General features: G+C 28.1%; 5 protein-coding genes and 1 pseudogene across 6 annotated transcripts in view; 5 read left to right on the forward strand and 1 right to left on the reverse strand.

Moving 5' to 3' along the window:
* Positions 1–1,482, forward strand: part of LOC108686550 (3-oxoacyl-[acyl-carrier-protein] reductase FabG-like) — a 7,328-nt gene extending 5,846 nt beyond the window's left edge. The window contains 4 exon segments of the mRNA XM_018191912.1: positions 487–816; positions 922–1,113; positions 1,198–1,261; positions 1,264–1,482. Of these exon segments, the coding sequence (XP_018047401.1) occupies positions 487–816; positions 922–1,113; positions 1,198–1,261; positions 1,264–1,442 (765 nt within the window). The 3' untranslated portion in view covers positions 1,443–1,482.
* Positions 1,483–3,227: 1,745 nt separating this feature from the next.
* On the forward strand, positions 3,228–5,666 carry LOC108686539 (3-oxoacyl-[acyl-carrier-protein] reductase FabG-like). Its single transcript, XM_018191898.1, has 4 exons — positions 3,228–3,391; positions 3,895–4,211; positions 4,955–5,156; positions 5,250–5,666. The coding sequence occupies exons 2-4, from the start codon at positions 3,895–3,897 to the stop codon at positions 5,505–5,507; spliced, it is 777 nt and encodes a 258-aa protein (XP_018047387.1). The 5' UTR covers positions 3,228–3,391; the 3' UTR covers positions 5,508–5,666.
* Positions 5,667–8,483: 2,817 nt separating this feature from the next.
* On the forward strand, positions 8,484–9,681 carry LOC108686490 (annotated as a pseudogene).
* Positions 9,682–13,504: 3,823 nt separating this feature from the next.
* On the forward strand, positions 13,505–15,967 carry LOC108686540 (3-oxoacyl-[acyl-carrier-protein] reductase FabG-like). The gene is made up of 4 exons (XM_018191899.1): positions 13,505–13,592; positions 14,817–15,133; positions 15,257–15,458; positions 15,555–15,967. Exons 2-4 carry the CDS (start codon positions 14,817–14,819, stop codon positions 15,810–15,812), a joined length of 777 nt encoding a protein of 258 aa, XP_018047388.1. The 5' UTR covers positions 13,505–13,592; the 3' UTR covers positions 15,813–15,967.
* Positions 15,968–16,673: 706 nt separating this feature from the next.
* LOC108686543 (flavin reductase (NADPH)) lies at positions 16,674–19,073 on the forward strand. Its single transcript, XM_018191904.1, has 5 exons — positions 16,674–16,913; positions 17,433–17,597; positions 17,703–17,792; positions 18,166–18,297; positions 18,370–19,073. Exons 1-5 carry the CDS (start codon positions 16,838–16,840, stop codon positions 18,513–18,515), a joined length of 609 nt encoding a protein of 202 aa, XP_018047393.1. The 5' UTR covers positions 16,674–16,837; the 3' UTR covers positions 18,516–19,073.
* Positions 19,074–19,256: 183 nt separating this feature from the next.
* Positions 19,257–20,341, reverse strand: part of LOC108686545 (N-acetyltransferase 6) — a 2,694-nt gene continuing 1,609 nt past the window's right edge. Inside the window, exons 3-5 of one of the 2 annotated variants that reach the window (XM_018191905.1) lie at positions 20,096–20,215; positions 19,865–19,998; positions 19,257–19,725 (exon numbers count right to left, since the gene is read on the reverse strand). In XM_018191905.1, coding sequence (XP_018047394.1) covers positions 19,364–19,725; positions 19,865–19,998; positions 20,096–20,208 — 609 coding nt within the window. In that variant the 5' untranslated portion in view covers positions 20,209–20,215 and the 3' untranslated portion in view covers positions 19,257–19,363. Of the gene's footprint in view, positions 19,726–19,864; positions 19,999–20,095; positions 20,216–20,341 lie in introns of those variants that run through there. The other variant, XM_018191906.1, reaches the window with a different exon arrangement.

Consider the following 20,341-nt stretch of genomic DNA (forward strand, 5'->3'; position numbering starts at 1 on the left):
ATATATATATATATATATATATATATGTATATATACATATATATATACATATATATCGTTGCACGGATTTTGCTTTCATAAATGTAATATTGCGTTTCATATCACTTGATGAGATATAAGTTCCGCCGTTTTGTGAACATTATTCAATATCGTTGTACTATCACAGTAAGTAATTATACATTTATTAAACAAATTTTTACACATTGTTTTACATTATTCGAAAGACTAACCGGTGTTTTATTCTACATATTTTGATTTCTTTTCTTTTCATAGAACTTAATCCCTTTAAAAGGAACTATTTATATTTGCAAATGCAAATATAGTTCCATCAGCTACATAATAATTACATTAGATTCGTAATATCAGTGTCTTAGATTATGTGACATAATGTAGCAATTTAATGAGTGATCGGATTTAATTTACTTATGGTTGCTCGAGCGGTGCGCTATTTGATACATTCAATCTGAAGAATTTTATCTATTTTAGATGTCTTTTGCGGGAAAAGTTGTTCTGATAACAGGGGCCAGTTCAGGAATTGGAGCTGAAACAGCTATTCACTTTGCTCAGCTTGGTGCATTGCTATCGATAACAAGACGTAATAAGCACAATTTAGACAAAGTAGCCGAACAATGTGGATAACCTAAACCATTTATTATAACGGGAGATCTAGCCAATGAGAATGATGTGAAAAATATTATCGACTCGACGATCAAGCATTATAGCAAAATAGATGTTTTAGTTAATAATGCTGCAATTATTATAAAATTCGGTAGTATAGATACTGCAAGTTTAGAACAATACGACAAGTATGTAATGATAAATTGATAGTATGAATATTGATAAATTCTGTTTTATTTTGAAAACATATTGATACAACAAAAATGTGTTTTTTATGTAAATATATTTACAGTATTTTCATACGTAAATGTTCGATCAGTATTTCAATTGACTACACTAGCAGTGCCACATTTAATCAAAACGAAAGGCAACATTGTAAATGTTTCAAACGTGGCTGGATTACGACCATTGAAGAATAATCTGCCATATTGTATGAATAAGGCGGCTCTGGATCAATTTACGCGTTGCGTTGCTTTAGAATTGGCATCACGACAGGTGCGTGTAAGAATAATGACTATTTTCTTTTTTCAACAATAAATATTATTTTGAACATCATATTATTTTTAAAATACGATATAGGTGCGTGTGAATTCCGTAAATCCTGGCGCTGTACCAACAAATATCCTTCGGAACACTGGGCTGACCCAGAACAAGTTAAAACCTTTTTCGAACAATTGAAAAGGGGACATGCTTTAGGAAGAATCGGCGACACTTTGGAAATCGCAAAAACCATTGCATTTCTAGCAAGTGACGATGCTAGTTTTATAACAGGGGTAACAATGCCTGTAGATGGAGGTTGGCATATTACGTCTGCTCAAATCTAGATGTTGCCAGGCAGTAAAATGTACGCTCTAATGAGAGAAAAATTTGAAGAAGCCTGAAAGAAATTGAAATAGATACAAATAATTCTTATAATAGAATATCCATGAATAGTAAAATAGGTCTTCTGAAAATATTTTCAAAAACTAAGAAAAAATGTAATTTTACATTCTAATAATTACACAATATATTATTACAAAATATATTATTACAAAAGAAAGTACGAAATATATTTTATTAATATATCCATGATATCAAGATGAATACAAAAATAGAAAATGAAATTATTAAAATTAGTGAAATTTTTCTTTTATTTTTTGGTTGTTCATTCATTGTAGTGGGCTCGTTAAACTTAAAAAATTATCGAATTTGTATTATAGAAATTTAGCGTTCCTCTAATTGAAGCTCGAAAGTAAATTTCAATTTAGGACGTCTAAGACCGTAACGCCTTCAAGTCTTTTTAGATATAAAAATCTTCTTATGTTATTTGTCTAAACTTTCCAATAATACATATTTTTTGATGTATATATTATGTATATCACACATCACACCCCACACACACACACACACACACACACACACACACACACACACACACACACACACACACACACACACACACACACACACACACACACATCACACACACAGAGGGTGAGAAAAGAATACCAGGCTTCCGAAATAATGTGAAAAATATAAGTATTTATGTATAAATATTTTATGAAACAATGTTTTAGATAATAAGATTTAAAGAGATCTATCCATCTTATCCAGTCTTATCAGTTTGATGTTGAGTCGTCAAAATCAGGACAAGATCACATCTATTTTTTAAAATGGAAATCCTCATTCTTTGTTGCATATTTTTGTACTATTTTGAAAGTTCTTCAAAATACTACTAAAATCAACATATGTTTTCATTAAGTATTTTTCGAGTTTGAGGCTTGAATGTTACAGTATCAGCGTTATTATTACCCAAGGTGTCCAACGACGGTTAAAATCTTTTGAATGTTGTTCCAAATCATAACCTGGATATAAACATTTGTTAAAATCAAGGCCATTAGAGATTGTTCCTGTTATTTTCATTTTTATGTAAAAATGAAATTTTAGTGCAGAACAGACAACGGATCATATATATCAGCCATAAATCTATGGTACATGGGATATCTCAAAATTTGTAATGTAATTGTATCTCAAAATACTACAGCAAGAAATTTTTCGAAAAATAAAATTTTCAAAAAAGAGTTATTTGTATATTTTTATTTCAAGCATCAGTTATAGAGATACAAAGATTTAAATACCGATTACGAACTGCGTAAAATAGTCACTTATGAGTGATTCTGTTAATTCATAATGCGTTCGTTTTAAAGTCGCAAGAGTGATTGCAATATCCAATCAAAAGTATCAATAGTTGACATTCTGATTGCCTGCCGCATAGATCTCGCATTTGTGAGCTCGCTGTAGTACCTTTTTTTTAATTAATATTATTATACACGCGACTCGTGAACAGATAGCCATCTAAACATAGTCTATAATTGCAATGGCTATATTTAAACTCTTATTATTTAAAAAATTATTACTTAAAATAAAAATTTACAAATAATTTTTTACTTAATTTTTAAAACTTCCTTGTTACAGTATTTTGTGAAATTTGAGACAACCTATATTAGTGTTTCATAAGGTATTTATTAAAATAATCTCAAGATAAGAAGTGTTTACTGAATACCGACATGTGACGTCAAGTAGTTAATAACTACTAATGTTTCTGAATAGACAGACTAAGCATAGCATGCTGCATTAATTACGCTCTATTTTTGAACTGTTTGAGTAATAATTATTATTATTCTAATTATATGCAAGTGTAAATGATTCAAAATGTATGTTGCAACAGGAAACGTTTTACGATCTGTTACAAAGTTAGGACTAATTAAAACCGATATCGTTCAGTAATAGAAAGGTAAGATATAAATACATAAATTAATATTAATATCACATTATCATACAGTGTTTGCTTATATATATCTGCCGCTACGGATTTCGCTCTCATAAATGTAATATTGCGTTTCGTATCACTTGATGGTTATAAATTTCGCCGTTTTGTGATCATCATTTAATATTGTTGTGCTATCACAGTAAGTAATTATACATTTGATAAACATAAACCACTATTGTTATACATATTTCGAAAAGATAACCGGTATCTTAATTCTACTTTTTTTCTTTTCTTTTCACAAAATCCTAATCTCTTTAAAAGAAACAATTTATATTTGCAAATGCAAATATAGTTCCATTAACTATATAATAATGACATTAGATTCGTAATATTATTGTTTTATTGATTCGTAATATTATCTTAGATTATGTGACGTAACGATTTAATGTGATCGAATTTAATTTACTTATGACTGCTTGATGAGCGATGCGCTACTGGATACATCTGAAAAATCTTATCTATTTTAGATGTCTTTTGCGGGAAAAGTTGTTCTGATAACAGGGGCCAGTTCAGGAATTGGAGCTGAAACAGCTATTCACTTTGCTCAACTTGGTGCATCATTGTCAATAACAGGACGTAATAAACACAATTTAGAAAAGGTAGCCGAAAAATGTGGAAAATCCAAGCCATTTATTGTAACCGGAGATCTAGCCAATGAGAATGATGTGAAAAATATTATCGACTCGACGATCAAGCATTATGGCAAATTAGATGTTTTAATTAATAACGCTGGAATTGTAGGATTCAGTAATATAGAAACTCCAAGCTTGGAACAATACGACAAGTATGTAATAAGTTTCTTTACATATATTATCAACTTATCAACTCATCATATTGTCTGCCCTATCGAAAAACTTCGTGAATTACTCACGGAGTTTTTCGATAGGACAGACATACTCTGAATTGAAAACTGATGCACACGGTACAATAAGTTGAACAAGTGAAACGAATATACGTTTCATTCACTTCAATTCATTGCACCTTGCATGTGATGGATTAATTTTAGAGAATTTATCGATAAATAAACGATAAGTGTGATAAGTCGATAATATGTAAACATTTTCGGATATTGATAAACTGTATTCTAGTTTGAAAATATATTAACTTTGTAAAAACATCTCTATTGAAAAGATCACGATGATGAAATCATGCAACTTTGTGACGTGATCTTTTTCAAATTAAAATCATATATCAAATTAAAATTATGTAAATCATATAACGAATTATTCCAAATACGTGATTTTAAAATTGCGTATTTTGAAAAGTCATATGATAAGATATATTCTTTTTCCTTCTATTGCTATCATTTAATTCTTTAAAATTCAATAATTATAAAATAACATAATGGATAAAATTATTTGTAAAATCATGTGATTTTTCAAATTATATTATTTTAAAAAATCACATACTGATTTAGAACAATCCGTAACGTGATTTACATATTTTAATTACATGATTTCATCATGTAACATCGTTGTGACATGATTTTTTTCAGTAGAGATATTTTCAATGTAAATTTGTTTTCAGTATTATGAACATAAATGTTCGCTCAGTATTCCAATTGACAGCACTGGCAGTACCACATTTAACCAAAACGAAAGGCAACATTGTAAATGTTTCGAGCATAGCTGGATTACGACCTCTGAGGAATCATTTGTCATATTGCATGAGTAAGGCGGCTCTGGATCAATTTACGCGTTGCGTTGCTTTAGAATTGGCATCACGACAGGTTCGTGTAAAAATAATAGCTGTTTTCTTTTTTCAACAATAGCATTATAAATATTATTTTGAACGTCATATTATTATTTTTAAAATATAATAGGTGCGTGTGAATGCCGTAAATCCTGGCGTTGTACAAACAAATATCCTTCGCAACACTGGACTAAGCCAAGAACAAGTTAAAATCCGTTTTGAGCAGTTGAAAGGGATGCACGCTTTAGGAAGAAACGGTGATTCTTTGGAAATCGCTAAAACCATTGCATTTCTAGCAAGTAACGATGCTAGTTTTATGACAGGAGTGACATTGCTTGTAGATGGAGGTTGGCATATTGTGCCTCCCGAGAGTATTGCGATGCACTAAAATGATACGCTATAACATAGGGCGTAAAATTTAAATAGACACCAATAATTTTTAGAGCGTCCACGCATAAACATAAATTTTCTCGAAATATTGTATATAACCAAGATCAGAGAAAATGTAATTTTAAATTGTAACAATTACAAAATATATTACTATACAAAAAAAATGGAATGTTTTATTAATATACATATAAATTAAAGATGAATACAAAAATGAAATATAAAATTATTAAAATTAATAAAATTTTTCTTTTTATTTTCGTTGCGATTGGTTCGTCAAGTCTGAAAAATTAGCGGATTTGTGTTTTAGAAATTTAGCAATCCTCTAACTGAAGCGTGAAAGCAAGTGTAGGGCGTCTAAAATAATATAAGCTTTCATTATCTTCTAAAAACCTTCTTATATCACTTATCTAAATTTCTAATTATTATGTGTATATCCATATTTTTTTATGTATATACATATGTAAAGTACGTCATAGATATATATACGAGGTATACATACGAGGTAAGTAAAAAATAGCAGGATCCTGACATATCCCGAAAAATATAAGTTTTATACAAAAAATGTTTCAGATAAAAGTTGTAGAGTTTAAAAAGACTGCGGTCTTATTAGTTTAATTTTGGGTAGTGTCGTCAAGATCGGGTTACATTTATTTTTTTTTTATGGAAATCTCCATATTCTTATAGCTTATTTTGAGAGCTCTTCAAAATACTAAATTAACATATTTTTTCATTAAGTATTTTTCGAGTTATGAAGCTTTAGTTACGCTACCACTAGCATTATTCAAGGTGTTTGATCAACAGTTAAAAATGAATGTTTTTCAGAATCATGACTTGGATTAATATTTGTTAATATCGTTTCTCTTTTTGTCTTATTTTACGTAAAAATCAATTTTTAAGGCAAAATAGACAACGGACTATAAATATCAATCATGAAGTGATACATAGGATGTTTTAAAATTCGTAATTCAAATTGCTATAACAAGAAATTTTAAAAAAAATTAAGTTTCCGAAAAAAAGTTATTTGTATATTTTTATTTCAAGCATCAGTTTTAGAGGATTTAAATATGATCAATTACAAACTACGTTTAAATAGTCACTTATGAATGACTGTGCTGGATACAGTGTGTTCGCGATCAACCATTTTTAAATCGCATGAGTGATTGCAATTACCAATCAAAAGCATCAGTTGATATTCTGATTGCCTGCCACATAAATCTCGCATTAGTAAACACGCTGAAGTAGCTTTTTTTTAATTAATACTATTACACGCGCGACTCATGAACAAACATCTAAACGTAGTCTATAATTGCAATGGCTATATTTAAACTCTTATTATTTAAAAAATTACTACTTAAAATAAAAATTTACAAATAATTTTTTACTTAATTTTTACTTCCTCGCTACAGTGTTTTGCGAAATTTGGGACAATTTTATATTTTAGCGTTTTATAAAATATTACTTATTAAGACAATTTCAAAATAAGAACTGATTATGAATATCAGCCTATACATGTTATGTCGAGTAATTAATAACAACCAATGTTTCCAAATAGACAGACAAACTAAACATAGCGTGTTGCATCAATTGCGCTCTATTATTGACAAAATCAGCATATTGTCGCAATTCTTACAGCATCGAGTATACTAGAAATTCATTCATGTTATGAGAACGCATCTTTGAATAATTATATAATTATTTTCAGTGTTCAAATTTCATCACTATACAGACAATATACTAAAATTTATTTATCTCTGTTATTAAACCCGATTAATAATAATGTGTAAACGTACTCTTATTCTACAAATATCTCACAATATTCTATTATTTATTAGAATTTATATATGTACATACACAATATTTCGATTGCTATTATATAACTATATTTTTAAAAATATTGAAAAAAAAGCTATGAGAAGTGATATTATTTTCAAGACAATTTTATCATTTTTTAACATAATTTATCATTTTATATAATTATATTTCGAAATAAATATCATTTCTTATCGTTTCCTTTTATTGTTTATTGATTTTAATGATTGAAAGCAGATTCAATCATTAGAATATTATTTTTATAGTAATTTGTTGTTCTCTTTGGTTTTTGATGAAATGTATTGAGAAGTAATAAATCAAAATCAATTTAATTCATTCTCAATAATGGAAGCTCAGAGTGTTTCATCGTATAATTCCATATATATATATATATATATATATATATATATATATATATATATATTGTATTTATTATAATAATTACAAAAGAGAAAAAACTTTCTATGCAGAATAGATTACAATAACGTACAAATCCTAATTGAATCCTAATTGATCGAAAAGTAACTTAATTTTGACAATTATTGGAGCTCTTTTATATTAATATGAATTTATAACTGCTTAAATAATAATTATTATTAATTATTATATGCAAAGACAGATGATTTAAAATATGTTAACACGGGAAACAGTCTGTAATAAGATCACGATTAAATGAACATGTTATCGTTCCGGAAGAGGACAGATAAATATCTGAGGATAGATAAATATTTAAACTGGCAATATCACATTATCGTACAGTGTTTGCTTATATATATATATATCACTCGAGATTATAAGTTTCGCCGTTATGTGAACATTATTCAATATCATTGTACTGCCACAGTAAGTAATTAAACATTTGTTAAACACAAAATTTTACATATTGTTTTACATAATTAATAAAACACCGGTTATTCGAAAGAAACTGTTTTAATTTTACATATTTTGATTTCTTTTTTCTTTCACAAAACATATTTCCTTTAAAAGGAACTATTTATACAAATGCAAATATAGTTCCATTAGCTACATAATAATTACATTAGATTCGTAATATTAGTGTTATATGATGTAATGCAGTAATTTAATGATCGGATTTAATTTACTTATGGCTGCTTGAGAAATGGAGCGCTAATACATCTAGTCTGAAAAATGTTATCTATTTTAGATGTCTTTTGAGGGAAAAGTTGTTCTGATAACAGGAGCCAGTTCAGGAATTGGAGCTGAAACACTATTCACTTTGCTCAACTTGGTGCATTGCTATCGATAACAGGGCGTAATAAGCACAATTTAGACAAGATAGCCGAACAATGTGGACAACCTAAACCATTTATTATAACGGGAGATCTAGCCAATGAGAATGATGTGAAAAATATTATATCGACTCGACGATCAAGCATTATGGAAAATTAGATGTTTTAGTTAATAATGCTGGAATTGTAGAATTCGGTAATAGCTACAAGCTTGGAACAATACAATAAGTATGTAATAAATTTCAAGTGTTTATACATATTGTCAACTTATTATGTTATCTGTCCTTTATGAGGATTTATCAATTACTTTCTGAATTACATTCTGAATTAGTGCATATGCTATAATAATTTGATCAAGTTAAACAAATATACGTTTAATTCACTTTAATTTGCATCAATTCAAAGAATTTATCGGTAAATAATAAACACGTGACTCGATAATATGTATAAATACGTACGGATATTGATAAATTACTGTATACCGAAAATATATTAACTTTTCAAAACATGTTTTTAACATAAATTTGTTTTCAGTACTATGAACGTAAACGTTCGCTCGGTATTCCAATTGACAGCACTGGCAGCACCATATTTATCAAAAACGAAAAGCAACATTGTAAATGTTTCAAGTATAGGTGGATTACGACCACTAGGGAATAATCTGCCATATTGCATGAGTAAGGCGGCTCTGGATCAATTTACACGTTGCGTTGCTTTAGAACTGGCATCACAATAAGTAAAAATAATGACTATTCTTCTTTCTTTTTTCAATAATTATATTTTCAATAATTTTTCAATAATATTAATTATAAATATTAGTTTGCGCGTCGTATTATTATTTTTAAAATATGATAGGTGCGTGTGAATGCTGTAAATCCTGACGCTGTACCAACAAATATCCTTCGGAACTCTGGAATGACCCAAGAACAGTTTAAAAACCATTTCGAACGATGGAAAGGAATGCACGCTTTAGAAAGAAACGGCGACTCTTCGGAAATCACAAAAACCATTGCATTTCTAGCGAGTGACGATGCTAGTTTTATAACAGGGGTGACATTGCTTGTAGATAGAGGTTGGCATGTTGTGCCTCTCGAAGGTGCTGTGATGCACTAAAATGATACGTTATAAATCATAAGGCGGAAAATTTAAATAGACACCAATAATTTTTAGAATGTCCATATATACTAAACATACGTTTTCTCGAAATTTTATCACTGAGATATAACTGAGAAAATGTAATTTTATGTTGTAATAATTACAAAATATATTACTACAAAACAAAAATGAAATATGTTTTATTAATATACATGGTATCAAGATAAATATACAAAAATAAAATATAAAATTATTAAAATTAGTAAAACTGTTTTTTTTTTCGTTCGTTTATTCGTTCGTTGGTTCTTCAAGCGTGAAAAATTAGCAGATTTGTATTTCAGAAACTTAGTAATCCTCTAATTGGAATATGAAAGTAAATTCCAGTATAGGGCCTTTAAGTGTAAAGTCTCCATTGTCTTCTAAAAATCTTCTTATATCATTTTTCTAATCAATACATGGTATACATATCTTATCTTTTTATATTCATATATAAGATACGTCATATTGTATGACAGTTAAAATCTTTTGAATGTTCAGAATCATGACTTAATGACTGAATATTAAAATTTGTCATTTAGGCCGTTGGAGATTGTTTCTCTTATTTTTTTTATTTTACGTAAAAATGAATTTTTAGTGCAAAACAACGGACTATAAATCAATCATAAAGCAGTGCACGGGATGTTCCAAATTTGTTACTCAAAATATTACAGCAAGGAATTTCTCAAAAATTAAGTTTCAGAGATAAAACTATTTGTATATTTTTATTTTAAACGTTAGTTTTAGAGATACAAAGTTTTAAATTATGACAATTACAGAGTACGTTTATATTATTATATATCTATATATGTATTATATGCTGAGTCACAATATGTTTGCGAACTCAGTTTTAAAATCACGATCAATTGTAAGAGCCAGTTAGAAGCATCAGTAATTATTTCTGATTGCGTGCCACGATCGCTCTTGCAACTTTAAAACGAATGACCACATTGTATGTGTAATAAGACGATCAAAATAAGAATCGATTATGAACACCGGTTTATACATAATTAATAATAACTATCAATATTTGCGGACAGACATGTTAAGAATAGCATGTTGCATTAATTGCGCTCTATTATTGATAAAATTAGTAGCATATTATTGTAATTCTTACAGAATATATTAGAAACATTCATATATAAGAATGCATCTTTGAATATTTATGCAATTATTTTCAATGTTCAATTTTGTCACTATGCAGACAATATGCCAAAATTTGTTCATCTCGATTATTAAACCTGATTAATGATGACTCTACACGGTCAATAATAAATACTGATCAGTATAATACTGAATCAGTAATACTGACAGTATGCATCAATCTTTTTAGTATTTTTACAATCTACACAATCAGTATTATAGGCAATATATTTCACTTTAATTTTACATACAATATCTATTGCACTATGACATACTGTGACATGCATCTTAATAATACTGGATGTTTGAGAATCAAAATCTAGATCACTGTCAGTATCCTACGTCTTACATCAATCCATCAATATTAACCACACACAATCAGTAATACTGTATTTGTAATAATACTGTCAATAATACTGACAGTGATCCAAATTTATTGATTATGTAAGGCCATCTTATGAATGTACTCTTATTCTACAAATATCTCACGATATTATTGGGACATATGCACATAATATTTCGAAATATATTATATAACTCTATTATAAGAAATATTTTAAAAAGTGATAGAAAGTGATACTATTTTCAAGGCAAAAATCGTTTTCTGTTATAATTTATCATAAAATCTGTATAAATAATAGGTAAAGAGAACACTAAATTCGCAGTTCTAGTTACGAAATGAAAAATCCTGGGATTAAAAAAACGATAGATGAAAGCAGATAAGATAAGTAGCAGAAAACGAGATTTAGGGAATATTTAGGAAAAAATGTGAAAAAACTTTGTGTTAAAAATGTGACGTTAACAAAAGTGATACGTAATTCTCGAAATTCAAACATCAAAATTATATAAATAACAGACAAATGAGAACACTAAATACGCAGTTCTAGTTGCAAAATAAAAAATCCTGTATTCAGCAATCTTACATATATGTATCGTGTAACAATCCTCGAACATTTCGATTAAATTCTGATCATCTTCAACAAAATAAATAAATTTTACATGTTCATTAGTATAATAATGTAATAATTCACATAAATAATTCCACCTACATATAACATTGCTGAATACAGGATTTTTCATTTCGCAAACTTCGTATTTAGTGCTCTCATTTGCCCGTTATTTATATAATTTTGATGTTTGAATTTCGTGTCACGTCATTTTTGTTAACGTCACATTTTTAACATAAAATTTTTCTACATATTTTTTCCTAAATATTCCTGATAAATCTTGTTTTCTGCTACTTATCTTATCTGTTTTCATATATCGTTTCTTTTAGTCCTTTTTATCTATCCTTAAAATACATGAGATATCTTACAGATATAACTCTCTAAATGGATTCGTGAGACATCGATACTTAGATATTTCAGTTTTTTTCATCTTCATCACGTATATTTTTGATATTAATAAGAAAATATCACATTATAAATTAAAATTTATTGGAATCTTCATCTATTTTATCGTAGTAATAAGATCCCTCTAGTTTTGATCGAGTCAGTCTGTTCTCATAAGCTGCTAATAATATATCTCCGACTTAGTCTATAAGCTTGCCTGTATCATCATTCAATAAAGTTCATTCAGAAAATATCGACCTTTTTTAATATTTTACATATAAAATATTAAAAAATTTTTCATGCATATGAATATGTATAAATATGTATAAACATACATAAACACGCATAAACATTCATAAAAATGTATAGTTATATATGAAATATTTTCATACATATTCATACTTTATTCATACTTCATTACTTTTTAATGTAATAGAAATAATAATACTAATGTGAAAACATAAAAAATAATTAAAAAGATAATTTTCGCATTGCTTGTTTTCACATTACTATTATTATTTCTATTACATTAAAAAGTAATTTTACAAAAGAAAAAAGAATGTATGAACATGTATGGACATATTTCATATATAATTATATATTTTTATAAATATTTATGCGTGTTTATATATGTTTATACATATTTATACATATTCATGCATGACAAATTTTGTACCGGGTATTATACCGGGTCTCGCTCGTAACAGAGCCTATATATATTTTTTCTTTATTGTAATTTATCATTTTATACAATAATATTCCGAAAGAAATATCGTTTTTTTTTTATTCTTTATTAAATTCGATCATTAGGATACGATAAAATTCTTATAGTAATTTGTTTTTCTCTTCGATTTGATGAAATATATTAAGAAGTAGTAAATAATAATCTAAATTTATTAATATTATTCTCAATAAAGTAAGTTCAAAATTTTCCATTATATAATTACATTTATACATAGTGTATAATTACAAAAGAGAAAACTTTCCAAACAGAACAGATTATAATATGATATTAAAATAATATTAAAATAAATCGCGATTAATAAAAAAATAATTTGACAATCATTTTGACAATCATTTTAGAATTATTTTCACATTAAGATGATTTTTTGTGGTGTTTGAATTATAATTAATTAATATTATTATTAATTATGTACAAGAATATAGGCGGTTTAAAACGTACAGAAAAAAATAAAATTATGACGAACTTTATACTGTTTTTTTATTAGCTAGAAGAGTAGGGATTATATCAGTATATAAGAGTCAATTTAGTCATGTTGGTTTATAACATTTGCTTATCAGTGTTAGAGACATCTCGCTATTGCATCTCGCTATTACAAATTTTCGTGATTTTGCGTTCGAAATTATTTGAATTGTATCGTTTTATAAATAAATATCATTCAATATCGTTGTATCACAGTAAGTATTTATATCTTTTTAAAATATATTGCTCATACATAATTATGCATAATTTTATATATAATTACATGTAAATAATTTTTTTATATTTCTTCAAACTTGATTTTTTTTAAACAAATAGTGCGAAAATTATTTTTTTAATTATTTTTAATGCTTTTACATTACTATTATTATTTCTATTACATTAAAAAGTAATTTTACAAAAGAAAAAAGAATGTATGAACATGTATGGACATATAAAATCATATTGTTTTACATAATTCGAAACAATAACCTTTGTGTCTTAATTTTAAATGTTTCTTTTCTTTTTTTTCCTTTTGAAAAACTTATTTTATTTTAAAAGAATTACATTTTTGCTGATTTATATTTGCAAATAATATAAAATATTATTATCTATATAATAATAACCTAAGTAAATAATTTTTCATGAATATGTATAAATGTGTATAAATCTATAAACACGCATAAATATTCATAAACATGTATAATTATATATGAAATATGTTCATATATAATTATACATATTCATACATCCTTCTTTCTTTTGTAAAATTACTTTTTAGTGTAATAGAAATAATAATAGAAGAAATGTAAAAGAATTACTTACGTATAATTATATATAAAATTATGCATAATTATGTATGAGCAATATTTTTACATTTTTCTAAATTTGTTTTTTTCTAAAACAAGAGTGAAAATTATCCTTTTAATTATTTTTTATGTTTTCACATTACTATTATTATTTCTATTACATTAAAAAGCAATTTTACAAAAGAAAAAGAGATATATTAGGTGTGGGAAAAAGTTCGTGGCGTTTTTCCCATTAGATGGCATTAAAAAAATGCCACGAACTTTTTCCCACATCTAATATTTCATATTAGGTGTAGTAAAAAGAAATCCATTATTTTTGCATGAAATTGAATGGAAAAAGAATGGATTTCTTTTTACTACACCTAATATATAATTATATATGTTTATGAATATTTATACATGTTTATGTATAATTATACATATTCAAGCAAATTTGATATTACATTTTTAATGTCTTATATTAATGTCTTATATGTTTTATATTAATGTCTTAGATTTTATGACGTAATTTAATGTGATTGATTGGATTTATATAAGAATCAACAACTTTCTACTGCTATAATTATATAATTAGCCGCTTGATGAGCGCTGCGTTACTGAATCATCCAATCTGAAAAATGTTATCTATTTTAGATGTCTTTTGCGAGAAAAATTGTTCTAATAACAGGGGCCAGTTCAGGAATTGGAGCTGAAACAGCTATTCAACTGGCTCAGCTTGGTGCATCATTGTCGATAACAGGACGTAATAAACATAATTTAGAAAAAGTAGTCGAACAATGTGGGCAATCCAAGCCGTTCATTATAACGGGAGATCTAGCCAATAAGAACGACGTGAAAAATATCATCGACTCGACAATCAAGCACTATGGCAAATTAGATGTTTTAATCAATAATGCTGGAACTTGGGAAGCCGGTAACATAGAGACCACAAGCTTGGAAAAGTATGATAAGTATGTATTAATAAGTAACTTGTTTATATGTATAAACATGTATATATTGATAAATGATTATAATTCTCTATTTTGAAAACTCATTAATATCAAAACGTATGTTTAACATAAATCTGTTTTCAGTATTATGAACGTAAACGTTCGCTCGGTATTCCAATTGACAGCACTAGCAGTACCATATTTAGCCAAAACGAAAGGCAATATTGTAAACGTTTCTAGCTTAGCTGGATTACGATCAGGAGTAGGTTTTCTGGCATATTACATGAGTAAGGCGGCTTTAGACCAATTTACGCATTGCGTTGCTTTAGAATTGGCATCACAACAGGTGCGTGTAGGGATAATAATGATTGTTTCTTTTTTTTTTCAACAATAGCAGTTTTAAATATTATTTTGCCTCATATTATTTTAAATGTAAAAGTAGGTGCGAGTGAATGCCGTAAATCCTGGCCTCATAGAAACAAATATCTTTCGAAAATCTGGAATGAATCAAGAACAGCTTAAAAACTTTTTCGAGCAGTTTAAAAATATACATGCTTTAGGAAGAAATGGTGATACTTCGGAAGTCGCAAAAGCCATTATATTTCTAGCAAGTAATGATGCTAGTTTTATAACAGGAGTGACATTGCCTGTAGATGGAGGAGCGCATGCTCTATCTGCTAGTAGTACTTTTTCTACATAATCTGACTAAACATGCAGATATATGCAGTATTTAATAGTAACTAGTTATATAATAAGTTTAATGTTAAATAGAAAATATTATCTAAATATTTAGACACTGACACGACGTTGTGAAAAAACAAATGATTACATAAGAAACGATCTTCAAATTTTTAATAAATTTTTAATTATTATCTGTTATTAATAAATTATTATATTAAGTTTTAATAAATTATTAGTGATAATAAGTACCTAGCAAACGAGAATGGATTGAAATGAATTAAAATGGATTCAGAAATATTGATTCACAAATATTAAAATGAATGCTTTTCAATCCTGAATGCATTATTATTCATTTATAGGAGATTGCATAGATCTCTATGCTTTTCAATCTAAAAATAATATTAGCTTTTCCTGTGCACATAAACACAGTTGTGAATACTGTTTAATTCAAATGAATGAATTTGAATAGAAAATGTTTTTCAATCCAATCGAATCTAATTGAATCCAATTAAAACCAAAAAAAAGTATTCGCTATTTAAAATACGTATTCGGAAAGAAAAAAATTTTAATCTATTTTAATTCATTCTCGTTTGCTGGGTACAATAACAAAAAAATACGCTTCTGTACGAAGAAATATCATTAAAATATTTATTGTCTAAATATTGTTTTTTGCTGAATATATTGTTCTATTCGCGTTAAACATACGTCTCTGAAAGAGATTACATAACATACTTAATAATTATTAAAATGTATGATGTAAGAAAAAATAAGATTGTCGACAATCTTATCTTCTTACATTATGTATTAAAATACCTTACATAATAGGTTAATATTGCGAAAAAAGATGTTGCTAGCTATTAATCATTGTATTATCATCAGTATAATCGGTATTCTCGACAATACTGCTGACGCATTATTGATTTTTTTCATAACGCTTGTTAAAAAACCGAGAAAAAGATAAATGATGCGTCATTCTCGCAAGGCAGATGTAATCACACAGTCTCATGATAACGCGCAACGCAAGCTCAGCTGGCTCAGCGCAAGATGAAGAAACGAATTGTATTATTTGGCGGCACTGGGAACACCGGTCTCTGTTCTCTCAGAACCGCTGTGGAAAATGGTAACTCTGCTGTTTATCTGCGCTATTATTGTATTATGTATTTTTTTCCAACCAACAATGTGCTGCGTGCTCTTCGCATTTGCACCAAGTTACACCTTTCGCACTTGAAACGGGACGAATATATATAATTAGTTAGACAGAAAAGAAGGAAGAATGGAAAGTACAAAAAGTTCAGCTACAAAGAACAAACCTATACATGTTATAATTATTATCAAAAAGTTTCTCGTTCTGTCATTCGAGACCACAATTTAAGAGATCAGTAATCATAAATAATTTAGAATATATAATTACGAGTTATATAGATTTATTTTATAGATCTACTTTTTATAATTAAAAATCACCATTAAATGATATAATTAATATTTCCTCCTATATCAAAATGTGACATATAATTATTGTGTGTATGATTTTGTAATTTTTCGGGCATGATAAATTAATTCTTTTTTATCTGTGATATTCAAATCAAGTATTGTACATGTAGATATTTTCTCTATTATTTCTATTATCTCTATTATTTAGGTCTGGAGGTGAGAGCTTTTGTAAGAGACAAAGACAAGGTTCCTGAGGATCTTAGAAATAAAGTTGAACTAATTGTTGGAGATGTTATTAATGCAAAAGAAGTTGCAAATGCAGTAGCTGATAGAGATGCCGTTGTGGTAATACTTGGCACTAGGACAGACTTGAGTAAACACATATATTTTTTAATATATATATATATATATATATATATATATACATATGCTTTTATTGTTTCATATGTTCTATTTATTCATTTTATGCTACTTTAAGGTCCTACTACTGTAATGTCTCAGGGCATGAAGAATATAATAGAAGCCATGAAAGCACATAATGTTGAATTGGTGTCTGTATGCCTATCAGGTATTGTAATGTTGTAAAAACAAAGATATTAAATACCTGTCAAAACTATTAATTATTATAAGGCTTATTTTTTATTGTACTAGACTGCACTAAAACTTTCTATCTTTACTCTTGCTATACTTTAAATATAGCTATTTCTCATTTTAAATAGGAATGTACACTAGTTCAATTACAAAGACCAGATCAAATATAGAAATATATTGTGTAATTAATATAATTTAATTATATTGTATAATAATTTTGCTAATGAAGAAAACATCCTTTTGACACTTCTGGCACATTTAGAACTTCTTGCTATTAGGGACTTCTCTAAATATTTGACTTTATTGTATATGCAATACTTTTTTCTAATATTCATTGCTCAAATTTTCAGCATTTTTATTCCTCAAATTTGAAGCAGTGCCTGCTATATTTAGAAGTGTAACTGAAGATCATCAGCGCATGTTTGATCTGATCAAATCGAGCGATTTAAAATGGGTAGCGATATTGCCACCGCACATTGCAGGTATACCTATATAATGAGAGCTGAAACATATGATAATCTTGAGAAATCTTGAGATATTGTTTTTCTCTTCAGAGACATCAAAGTCCAAGTACACTGTCACATTCGATTCTTCACCTGGACGAGTAATCTCCAAATATGACCTGGGTGCATTTCTTGTCGAATGTCTTGAGAATCCTGATTATTACCAAAAGATCTGTGGCATTGCGACTGTGTCATGATACGATAGAGAAATGATAGGGATGTAAAAATAATAAGATGCATGTATTTTTTTCTAGTGGAAAAATAAATATATATATATTTATGTAAATCGTTATCACATTTGATAAGTTATGCAACTGGTTCGAATTGTGTTGGATAGAAAAGACCATGTTCTGTCACATCGTGTTCTGTCGCTAGAATATAACGAACACAGAAGGAATATTTACAATAGAGAAGTAATCTAGGCGAGAGAAATGGCGCTAAAAAACAATGAATCTGCTTCTCGAAATTTCATATATAAATTAGAATTAAATGTAAAGTTAGAAAAATAAATCTAGCACTGTCTGGCACTGTACTTTGCAGCTTATAATAAGAACAGAAGCTTTATTCTCGAAAAATATCACATACGATAATACTATAGTATACATTGTGTATATTATAGATTTTCGTATACAAATTCAAGAATATAGGCCTAAAATTTGAAGTATCTAATATTTCGAGCTGAAAAGACAAATGCATGTTTATTCGCGAATGATTTCGAACGAATGATTTCATGTTTCAAAAAATTATTTACACGATATATTAGGTGTGGAAAAAAGTTCGTGACGTTTTTCCCGTTAGATAGCATTAAAAAAAGGCCATGAACTTTTTCCCACACCTAATATTTACATGATTAATGAATATGATTTCCTAAATAGAAGGATTCAAGTTCTTTGTTAAGTTGCAATGTGCTAAATTGTCTATTTTCTCATTTTGTTCTATTTAAATCAAATTGAATTCTTTTTTCTGTAAGTATCTAATTTTAATTGTGAAAACTCTCGTTTTAAGTGCGAGTGGAGCATACTCTGAAATTAATATAATGCCAGTATCATAATTTCTTAACCATGTGTGTTTTTTGAGACAGCATTCGCATGTCGAAAAACTTTGACAATTGAAACGCCGGCATCGGAGGTGGCGGAGGTGGCAGTGGCAGTGGCAATTGTCCGGCGGACTGACCATTTCGCTCCTTGAATTTGGTCCTACCGAGGGGTGGACTGGCAGTTATGATGTCATTAATGCCGTACGCTTTAAATGGATCACACACCTTGTATCCATTCTTATAGTAAAATACTTCCTGACCATCCGTCTTTAGGTAGATGTTCTTCAGGCCTCTTTTTGTGACATATTCCTCCACGCCACGCAACAGTCTAGATCCTAATCCTTTAGATCTACATCGATAATCGATTACAACTGAAATATTGCAGATATGTAGTATTATTATGATTTATCTTTTTTGATTTACCTTTATTAACATATGTTTTAAATTATTCTATTTGTTAATTCTATTGATGTATGTGCATTAAAACAAATTACTACCATTTCTGCTTACCAGACTCTATGAAACAGCTAATTTTCGATCTAGCCACTAGAGATATTTTGCAGTGCCCGAGAACCTTATTCTCGCCATTAATTAGAACTAGACACGTGGGAAAATCGTCACAAGATACACTTAGAGATTTCATTCTGCAATATAACGATATGAAAATCAGTTATATTTTGTCGATGTATCTTCATTATTTTCCTAGGTAATCTTTAAAAACCAAGGAGAAAAATAACACACCGTGCAGTTTCACTTCGAGGCCATTCAGAATTAAGCAACTTACAACAGTCTTTAATCAAATCAGGCCGATGGTGAAGAGGTATCACTATGTACTTAACGTCGCTTTCCGTCATATCTTGCCTGCAAAATTAGATATTGTTAGATACTTGAAAGTCGGATCAATTAGATTGTTGAATTTGTAAAAAATATTGAAAAATGTCTTTAAATATATATTGTTATTTATATATAAAATTATATATAAAATGT

The sequence above is a fragment of the Atta colombica genome, unplaced genomic scaffold, assembly GCF_001594045.1.
Source record: "Atta colombica isolate Treedump-2 unplaced genomic scaffold, Acol1.0 scaffold187, whole genome shotgun sequence".
NCBI lineage: Eukaryota > Metazoa > Arthropoda > Insecta > Hymenoptera > Formicidae > Atta > Atta colombica.

What these genes read in the sequence shown, in the direction of transcription:
- LOC108686539 (XM_018191898.1), top strand. Translation starts at nt 3,895, where the DNA reads ATGTCTTTTGCGGGAAAAGTTGTTCTGATAACAGGGGCCAGTTCAGGA. An exon ending in AGCTTGGAACAATACGACAA is followed by an intron (nt 4,212 to 4,954) that starts GTATGTAATAAG and finishes ATTTGTTTTCAG; the next exon opens with TATTATGAACATAAATGTTC. An exon ending in TAGAATTGGCATCACGACAG is followed by an intron (nt 5,157 to 5,249) that starts GTTCGTGTAAAA and finishes AAAATATAATAG; the next exon opens with GTGCGTGTGAATGCCGTAAA.
- LOC108686540 (XM_018191899.1), top strand. Translation starts at nt 14,817, where the DNA reads ATGTCTTTTGCGAGAAAAATTGTTCTAATAACAGGGGCCAGTTCAGGA. An exon ending in AGCTTGGAAAAGTATGATAA is followed by an intron (nt 15,134 to 15,256) that starts GTATGTATTAAT and finishes ATCTGTTTTCAG; the next exon opens with TATTATGAACGTAAACGTTC. An exon ending in TAGAATTGGCATCACAACAG is followed by an intron (nt 15,459 to 15,554) that starts GTGCGTGTAGGG and finishes ATGTAAAAGTAG; the next exon opens with GTGCGAGTGAATGCCGTAAA.
- LOC108686543 (XM_018191904.1), top strand. Translation starts at nt 16,838, where the DNA reads ATGAAGAAACGAATTGTATTATTTGGCGGCACTGGGAACACCGGTCTC. An exon ending in TGGCACTAGGACAGACTTGA is followed by an intron (nt 17,598 to 17,702) that starts GTAAACACATAT and finishes TGCTACTTTAAG; the next exon opens with GTCCTACTACTGTAATGTCT. An exon ending in GGTGTCTGTATGCCTATCAG is followed by an intron (nt 17,793 to 18,165) that starts GTATTGTAATGT and finishes TCAAATTTTCAG; the next exon opens with CATTTTTATTCCTCAAATTT.